General features: G+C 38.7%; 2 protein-coding genes across 2 annotated transcripts in view; one reads left to right on the top strand and one right to left on the bottom strand.

The window, feature by feature from the left end:
- Positions 1-10,386, bottom strand: part of LOC107746695 (neurofibromin-like) — a 68,320-nt gene that overhangs the window by 14,720 nt on the left and 43,214 nt on the right. The gene's annotated exons all lie outside the window — the stretch shown is intronic.
- LOC107746657 (oligodendrocyte-myelin glycoprotein-like) lies at positions 5,285-7,903 on the top strand. The gene is made up of 2 exons (XM_016560964.1): positions 5,285-5,377; positions 6,551-7,903. The coding sequence occupies exons 1-2, from the start codon at positions 5,364-5,366 to the stop codon at positions 7,728-7,730; spliced, it is 1,194 nt and encodes a 397-aa protein (XP_016416450.1). The 5' UTR covers positions 5,285-5,363; the 3' UTR covers positions 7,731-7,903.

Here is a 10,386-nt window from a genome sequence, read left to right as displayed (position 1 = left end):
TGTTTCGTTCATGACAGACAGCTGCTCTCTTTAGGTCAATGGCAGTGCGAACGTAAATTTAAATGTTCAAATCACACTGGTGTGATCGTACTCTGCACGGACGAAACAAGTAATCACAACATTGATCGCACATGGTGGAGGAATGAAACAGACGAATCATTGTAATTTAGGAATAGAATCACATTGGTTTGAATCGTGTTCGCGATCTTTAACGATCTATCAAATTAAAGTGCTGTGTCATGTTGGTGGTGACACCTTTCTTGCAACATGTTTAGCTATCACGGATATTATACTTAGCTGTTTTGGCTTCTGATTGCAAATGTAGCCAAACTTTGGAGCACTTAGACTAGCGAGCAAGGTCCTGGCAGATCGCTACGTCCGGTCCTCACAGATGAAGAAAAAAAAAGCGAAATCAGCATATTAGAATGATTTCTGAAGGATCATGGATGACACTGAAGACTGGAGTAATGATGCTGAAAATTCAGCTTTGATCACAGCAATAAATTACATTTTAAAATATATTCAAATAGTAAGCAGTTATTTTAAATAGTAAAAATATTTCTAAATTTGACTGTTTTTGCTGTACTTTGGATCAAATAAATGCAGGCTTGGTGAGCAAAAGAGACATCTTTAAAAAAAACAAAAATCTTACTGTTAAAAAACCTTTGACTGGTAGTGTAGGCCATAGGCGGATTAACCATATGGGCAATTGGGCAAGTGCCCAGGGGCACCATGTCCAGGGGGGCACTAGGGCTGTCACGATTATGAACTTTGGCTGACGATTAATTGTCTAAAAAATAGTCACGGTTACTGCGATTAATTGTCTGTTTTAGGGCTTTGGCGATTATGACGATTGTCATGATAAATTGTCTGTTTTTATGGCTTTCATTATATAATTGTGATTAATTTAAGGGATCAGTAAATAATTATGATGTTATCTTTTAATCTTTTTGAGTTATTATTTTGCAGTGTAAGATTACATAGAGTATTCCAAATTCTAAGAATCGGAAAATACCGATCCAACACCAGCTCTATTTTTTTCCTACACCACTACAGAATATCAATACTGTGTTTGTGGAACCCTTTGTTAAACGCAATCCACTAAATACTTCCTCATTACAGAGAAAAACTACATTGACTGGAGTAATGATGCTGAAAATTCAGCTTTGATCACAGCAATAAATTACATTTTAAAATATATTCAAATAGTAAGCAGTTATTTTAAATAGTAAAAATATTTCTAAATTTGACTGTTTTTGCTGTACTTTGGATCAAATAAATGCAGGCTTGGTGAGCAAAAGAGACATCTTTAAAAAAAACAAAAATCTTACTGTTAAAAAACCTTTGACTGGTAGTGTAGGCCATAGGCGGATTAACCATATGGGCAATTGGGCAAGTGCCCAGGGGCACCATGTCCAGGGGGGCACTAGGGCTGTCACGATTATGAACTTTGGCTGACGATTAATTGTCTAAAAAATAGTCACGGTTACTGCGATTAATTGTCTGTTTTAGGGCTTTGGCGATTATGACGATTGTCATGATAAATTGTCTGTTTTTATGGCTTTCATTATATAATTGTGATTAATTTAAGGGATCAGTAAATAATTATGATGTTATCTTTTAATCTTTTTGAGTTATTATTTTGCAGTGTAAGATTACATAGAGTATTCCAAATTCTAAGAATCGGAAAATACCGATCCAACACCAGCTCTATTTTTTTCCTACACCACTACAGAATATCAATACTGTGTTTGTGGAACTAATGGTCACTCTTTTAAACCCTTTGTTAAACGCAATCCACTAAATACTCACTTCCTCATTACAGAGAAAAACTACATTTGAATAAAAATATATAAGCTATGAAATTAAACTAGCTGACTGTATAATTTAGCAGCAAAAACTTGGTATGACAATTAGAGATTAGACTGTACAGAAATTGAAATCTACTTGCTTATACACTATACTCATAGTCACGCAATGCTGATGTTGTTAACATTAATCATTTGAGAATAATATATATATTATTATAACAATAATAATAATTTGAACGGTTTAATGTGATATGAGCTAACTGATCTTTAGATTTAATCACCGTTGGTAGCGAGATTTATGGTAATGCTTTTTTCCTCAGTTGGTCAGAACAAACGTGGCAGACTTGTTACTTACTTGTTCAGATAACAATATCTGGTGAAAATTCTAATTTGGGTCATATATTCCAAGATGTAGTCTAGAATCTGTGATTGCGAAGTACAGTAAATATCCACACCGGTGCGGTGACTGACTGCCACACATACTCCTCAAAACATTAGAGTCATCCTCGCTGGAGCCGTGCCGCCGCACAACCCACGCAAGGAAGATAATTCCGCACAGAGCTGCAATTGCAGGTTTTCAAACAGAGATGGCGACAAAGAGGCAAAACTTACGGACTGCAGCTTTAAGTATCCGATTCTGGATTTTCGATTCCCAACCCTAGTGTCCAATTCCTGCTCCTGGAGGACCAATGTCCAGCAGAATTTAGCTCCAACCAGCTCTAACACACTTGCCTGGAAGTTTCTAGTGAGCCTGAAGATCTTGTTCAATTTTACAGGATAGTGGCCCTCCAACAGGTTTAGACACTGCAGTTCTTGGTCGATTTTCCAAGAAGAGTGAGCCTGTATTTTACATGTATTTTAAATCTGTATATCTGCTTAAGGTTAGTGTAAGTACACCAGCATATAGTTGCTTCGTAGCTAAGAACTAAAAGCTACCAAACTCCAATTCTGATTTCATTAGGTCTTTAAAATGTCAATGCTTTTGTCATTTTAATACTTTAACAGCTAAAAGCTAATGTATGGCTAGCTCAGGCATAAAATCCACAGCATGTCCAGTCTTTGTTCTTATGCACTTAAGTGTGTGTATGAGAAAGAAGGAATGTAGCCTCAGTACCCAGTTTGTGAATGAATTACTGCATTGCTATAGCTACTGGAAGCATGTCTGAGCTTCAAACTGAGAGGAACTGTCAGACGAACAGACCCAATTGCAGCTCACTCTAAAAATACAAAGTGTTGCAACAACACAGTCTTGTGTCCTTCTTTCCTTCAGCTGTAAAACAAAAAGGTTAAAGGCACAATATGTAATTTTCGCCGCTAGAGGGCACGTATTTAAAACACACACCATATAGTAAAGCGTCTTTGGTGTTTCCATGTTTTCTACAAAACAAAACCGGAAATCGAGGGGTTAAGACGTCATTGGCAGGCGACACAATGACACTATAGACAGGGTCCGTGTCACTAGTTAAAATTGCTTATTTCTCTGGATTTAAACCTTCTTCGGAACATTTGGGATAATGTAAGTACACGAGTCAGCAAAATATATAACACTGTTCTAGTGGTTTTTGGATATTTTAATAAAAAAATCTTACATATTGTGCATTTAAATGTTAGTTGCAGGACTGCAGGCTAATATTTTTGCTTATAAGTACCTTAAGATTTTAGGGGTTCATCAACAGTTCATCTAATCTCTGATGCTAATTATTAATCATATGAATCTGTTTTATTCCACAAATTAAAAAATATATATATATTTCTAGGACCAGTAATACGCACTGGATGATGATTCACAAACTTCAGTGGAAAGATGCTGTCTAAACACTTCCACACTACATTAAAATGATATTTAGTCTGCAAAAAATAAAAATGAAGCGATTCAAGAACCTTTAACTGAACCGAATATCATGAAAATCATTCCACAACCGGTTCTCGGTTTCCAACACTAACAGACCTGCAGAACTACTACTGAGAAAGGTATGAAGTTAGTACAATTAGTATACTGTGTGTCTTCTGCAGAGTGATGAATGCAGGGCCTGTGCACTGCCTGCAGCAGAAGTGAAAGGGGAAATGTCAAAGCGGAGTCAAATTTGGAAACAGACCACAAGGCTATTTTCTGCCTTTTGATTTATTTTGAAGAAAAGTCACTTCATCCATTGGGATTCAGCCAGAGTTCAGTGGTTACTTGAGCCATTACCTTTAAACTACTAGTTTGTGGGATGCCAACAACAACAACAACATTATTATTATTATCCAATTGAGACACCACACCATGGTAAAGCTATAGTACTTTTTTGTTAGGGTTATGATAAGGTTTTAATTTCCTGACAGCATTCAGTTCTTATTGGTACTATTTGCTGCTGCAGGTTTTCTGATTCAATAACTCAAACCCTCACAAAACTTCATTGTGCTGCTATGCAGGTGTTCACACATTTGATCGGTGTTGCTATGCTGCTTGCTCCACGGCTACATTCACACCTCATTGGTGCTCTTAAGATGTGCAACTGCACTTTCAGAACACTAGGGGGAAACAGGTGGGAGCCAAATGGAGCATGACAGACCACTGTAACCCAGAACATCCCATATTTATATCTATAGATACATAGCTACATAGATATAAAGACTTGAAACATTAATACATCCTGCCAAACAGAGTAGAGTTCATACAATATACTCTAAACTAACTAAACTAAATCAACAAGATGAATGAAATGAATCTGAGAATTTACTCAAAGACCAATACTGAAATCCTCAAGAATGAAATTAAAGAGCGCATCAACAAAAACAGCTGTCCCTTAAATAAGGACATGGCCGTAGAGGCACATTAAACCACGTCGCCCTGTCTTCTGCATTTAGCTGCGTCACACACAGATTAATTCAACACCTAACGGTACCGTCGCAATGGAGCCTGGGTTCATTTATCAAAGCATCGGTCTGTGTGAGTAATAGGATTTCAAAATATGGCATGTACACAGAAATTGACATGTTACAGGAGAACAAAAAGTGTGAGAGAGATTGAGAGAGAAAAATCAGGGAGATGATTTGGTGGCCTGTGCAGATCCGGAATATAAAACACTGAAGTCAGCATCCACCACCCCACCTCCTCATCAGCAGCAGTATGGGTCGACTCTGTGCTGCATTTTTGCCACCTCCCCCTCCCCACCATTCGATGATCCTTCATCTCCCTCCTTTGGTCCCTCCTTTCTCTCTCTCTCTACCTCCTCTCACAGACATCCCTGAAGCAAGTGGGCAGCCAGCAGCAGTGGAGGCTATCCAGGGGTGCAAACGCTCTGCATGACCATGCCTGGACGAACGGAAAGGCAGGGAAACGGCTAAACTAAAGTAACTCTCGGCTGCCAATGAGAGGAAAAGGAGGGGGTGGGTAGAAGAGGGGGAGCAAGAGCAAAAGCGGACAGGAGCATGAGACCGTGAAGACTAAACGTGGACCCTGCTGTCATACAAGACTGGGAAAACAATAAAAATCACCTTCTGCTGCTCTAGATAAAAGGGGGAACAGGAAAGAGAGGTCAGAACGGACAACGACATGTTCACAAAGTAATGGAAGGGATCAGGTAAGCAATATATGACATTCAGACAAGAATTAGGAGCGTTTAACTCTCACAGTAAGGTTTACCAAATATGCTCAACCATAAAATGCAGAGATGTTAGGTCAGAGTGAGTCTGCAGTAGAGCATTTTTATTTTAAAAACAGGGACACCTCCATCAGAGCACAAGATACTTTCCCCCACAGAAATTTCTGGCATGTACACACACTTTTTTTTTCTAATGGTAACATTAGGTTTTTACACTACTGGCAAACATTGAACTTGAGATGGACTTACTAATGGATTTACTGAAGTAATGATTAAGGCTTTAATGTCATGTTCAATATTTCCTGCACACTAACGTAGCAACCCAGAACACATGTAACTTCCCAGAACCGAGCATGGCATGATCTGCACATGCACAGAGGTACTGTGCAACGCTGTCCCCAACTGCTCTACAAATGAGGGGGTGGGGATTCAGGATGTAGCCACTGCTACCAAGGCTAAATGCTAGCATCTCAGTGCTGCAGCATGGCAGGGTAGCTCCTGGCAGAGGCTCAAGCTATTAGCACAGACTCACTGAGTGGCTCTGTATGGGTGGTAACAGTGAGACATGTTGTTAAAAGTGCAAGGGACAGATAAAGTTCAATAAATGAAAATGTCCTTATGGCATGATGTCCGTTGATGTGTTATTCCAGGTGAATAAAGACACATTAAGGCATGAGTCTTTGAAAAGTGCTGCTTAATTCCCAAACAATAAGGTGTAATGGGCATGTCATCCAAAAGTAGGGGTGGTCTTTCTCCTAAAGAGTTCAAATGGTTGATACATCTCCCGAGAACCGTTATAGGACCTAGATATAAAGTGTTGAGGATACTGAGGTTCTCATTCTTAAGTTGATTTGGTCTGCAAAGAACAAATGAGAATATAGTTGACAGAAACATTAGAACAATACTTAGTAGGCGTACACTGCAAAATGTAAATGATAGTCAGGTTTAAGATCTGTAAAAATTTCCTGGAAGATGAACCAACTTGTTTTTTAGTCATTAGTAGAAGGGCTGAGTCTCAACTCCTACTGGGAGACCAACCCATCCACTAATCTCCAGATTTGGTGTATTTTGTTAGCTTGGATGACAATTAATTTACCTTGAATAAAAGCAAAACCTAGAGAGCAAGTTTGTAACAAGTTTTCCTTTTTACAGGACAGCCCACCCCACCCCTGCCTCCATGCCGACTAACCTGTTGCTCCTTCTTCTGTTCGGGGGGCGTGTGCTGGCCATTTGCCCGCCATTGTGCACCTGTAGCAGAGGCCATAGAGCTGTGGACTGCTCTGCACGAGGGTTGGCTATACTTCCTGACAGCCTGCAGCACAACATTCATTTCCTCAACTTGTCACATAACCGACTCCAAGATCTCGATGGACTCCTCAACCATTTTGACCACTTAAGAACTCTGGACATCTCATATAACCATCTGCACCACCTTCCTGTTGGTCTGCCAAGAGCACTTTGGGATATACGTGCCTCTGGAAACTACATCCGTCAACTGGAGAAGAACAATACGGCCTACCACTGGAACCTTCAGAATTTGGACTTGTCACACAACTTGCTGGAACGAGTGGTCTTAATTAACAACACGTTGTCCAATCTCCAATCTCTCAACCTTAGTCATAACAAATTCTGGACTGTCCCGACAAACATGCCCTACAATTTGGAGATGGTGGACCTCTCTCACAACTACTTGCTGCAGATCTTGCCTGGCTCACTGGATCGCCTTCCCAAACTGTCGAGATTCTACCTGCATGCTAATCGTTTTACCTCGTTGAGCAATGGTGTCTTCAGTCGACTGGATGGACTGCAGCTCCTCACACTTGGAGACAACCCTTGGGCTTGTGAGGATGAGGAGAATATAAACCATCTGCTGACCTGGATGCAACAGACCCCTGCAAAGATCTTGGGCTGTCCCTGCTACACAAGGCCTACATGTGGAGAAGCCCACCTGGCCACTAGGAGAACCTGGCACTCAGCCGCATTCACAGAGGCGCCACTGGGTGCCGGCGCTCATCATCCTGGCCACCGAGCACCAATGCAGGTAGTTACATCTGGCTACCTGTCCAAGTCAGCCCAGTTGAATGTGGGTCAATATCCAAGCACTGTCAATACCTCTGGGCCAGGCAAGCAGGTACTGATTGTGGGTGGGGGATTTCTCACATCAACTCCACATAGCCTGTCCACACAGTCAAGCACAACAATCCGAACACGTAGCACCAAGAAGGTCCTTCCAGGCAGAGCTCACAGCACAAGCCATCAAATCCACATATGCAGCTTTGAAACCACCATTTTGGGCCTTTTATGTACAGTTGTCATCCTCTGTGCTTGCTGATTCTGCATAATCTCTTGAACTAGACCTGCTTCCTTGAGTCTGGAAAACAAAAAAATCCACAAAGAATGCAAAACGAGAGACTTACCTCTTAGGTTTCCATTTTCACATTGTTCTGGCTACCTTCTTGAGCATTTTTCAACATATGCAATCTCTGCCTGCTTCCAATAAACTTACTGCCTTCTACATAATGTGACGGAGTACTGTATGGCTTACACATATCAACATCTAGACGTGTACAAATACACTACAATTAGCAGTTTCGTAATGTGGAAAATTGAATGTTCTTTCCAGTGTAATGCTTGAGCATTGACAGAGATTTGTGCATTTCATTGTTTATTTTATGTATTAAACAAAACACAAAGTTCTATGAGTACAGACATGCTTCCTTTAACTATTGAAATAAGAATAAAATTGGAAAATCCATGGTGTTTTATTACAACTCCATAAAGTCACCAGGCCCTGCAGAGAGACTGGAAAATGCCAAATGCTTAAACACAGCAAAGCAGAGCTGATAGTCCACATCAAGAGAGGTTTTAAACTAAATGGAACTTCTGGTATCCCCGGATATCCGCAAATCTCATTGTGCCTCTCTGTGCTATATGAAAACCATCAAGCTCGGCCAGCCATTTTACATTCTTGCACAGGATAGTAAATATATCAAATGAATGCCAATGCTCCATAAAGAGGGGTTTCCTTCTGCTTACAAAAAAAAAAGCACAAAGCTGGTACGGAGCAGAAAACAGTCGGCACCAGCACTCTTTCAAAATACAGCAGAGCTTGCTTTAGAAAGTCAATAATTTCCTTGATGTATTTGGTGACACCAGTTTAAATGTTTTCTCAGCAGTTTGTTGAAATATGTGCCTGTAAAAAGAAGAGGGGATTACCCAGCTGAGTATTGTTTTTTCCTCACCTACCTTTACATCTTATGGGCTTTTACTTGCCATCTCCTCTGGCTTGCTCGCTAGGGGCATTATAAAGCACCATTCTTTGTTAAGCTGCTTTTGAACAATGTGTCTACAAATATCGGTCATATTACGATCACTGACTACTTAGCAGACTTCATAAACTGATGTCTTCATGATATTAACCAAATAAGTAAGCAGTAACAATAATGAGAGAGAAGTAAAAACTAGCCCACTGCTTTGTATTTTAACAGAATTAATAAACTAAAGAACAACAGAACACTATTTATTGGTTTTCAAAAACTTTGAGTATGATCATTTACCTGATATGCAAGCTTGTCCATCATCATTATTCACATAAATAGCACAGATTAGTGACCAACATATAACCACCTGATACCTCTTACAACTGCTGTAAAGTTTAATACCTGCTCAAAGTCTCATGGCAGATGTAATAATAAACTATAAAAAGTTCACACATTTTCCCTGAATAAATAGAAATTATACTGATGAATCAACAAACTGATGTAAAAGACTACATTTTCATCAAGTCATGTTATTTAAATATATAGGCTACAATTTATGTTCCCTAATATCCTACTACAAAAGTCTAACAGATGTCAAGTGTGACATCAGTGCCTGTATGTTGCATCAATTAAAGGGATAGTTCGCCCTCAATGAAAATTGTCACCATTTACCCCTCCCTGTTCCAAACTTGTATGACTATGCTGAACACAAAGGAAGATATTTTGATAAAAAATTTTTGTGTTTTTGTATACAATGAAACACAATGATGTCCAATGTAGTTTGGACACCAATGTTCTTCCAAATATCTTTTTGTGTTCAACAGATTTGGAATAACATTAAAGTTAGTAAACAACAACAGAATTTTCCTTTCTAGGTGAACTATCCTTTTAAGAGGTAGAAACAAAAAATAAATGCATTTCCTCAACAAAAAAAAACAAAAAAAACACCTCCGTGGCTCCACCTCTTGCAAGGGTGTTGGTTTTAATGTGTAATACTCAAATAAAAGACAGCACACTACTCTGGCATTCACACTGACATCCTCCTAGAGAATCGAACGGACGCAGAGAGCAATCATAGAAAAGGGTAAATATGACTATTTTATACTTTTATATAAAAGTATAGAATTAAAAAATTATTAGTGCTGTCAATCGATTAATGCACATTTTTTCTTAAATTAATCGTGATTAATCCCACCTAACAAAGTTTTTAAATATACTTATATTTACTTATCATTTTACATTCAATCTTTAAATTAATGTACAAACAACAAAGACAGTATATTTTTAATATTTGTTCAATGGCATCTTTTTTATGACTGAAGGCCAGTATCACTGATACCAATACTACTGATGTCTCTATAAAACTGTTTTCCCCCTAATATTTAAGCATTGATTATAGCCATTCAACATTATTGTATAATTGAGAGATATCAATTTGAACATTTATTAGACTGTAAAAAATAACTTCTAATTTAAGTGAACTCAAAACAATCTTCACATAAACCCATTATAATTAATGTCATATTTACCTGTGCCCTTCAGCAGAAATACACAAAGTAAAATTAAAGTTATCAAACACTAAATTCAAAAATTAAATGTAGATGAATCCTTAAAGCTATAAAAGTTATTGATTTCCTCCTTTTTCTTTTTTTTTCTTTGATTAATAGACATCACAGCAGCTGGTTATTAGGTTGTTTTGGCTGCTATTTCTTTAAGAGCTGCCGCTGC

The sequence above is a fragment of the Sinocyclocheilus rhinocerous genome, unplaced genomic scaffold (assembly GCF_001515625.1).
Source record: "Sinocyclocheilus rhinocerous isolate Xijiao unplaced genomic scaffold, SAMN03320098_v1.1 scaffold259, whole genome shotgun sequence".
NCBI classification, from domain to species: Eukaryota; Metazoa; Chordata; class Actinopteri; order Cypriniformes; family Cyprinidae; genus Sinocyclocheilus; species Sinocyclocheilus rhinocerous.
This window is presented reverse-complemented; position numbering and strand designations above follow the sequence as displayed.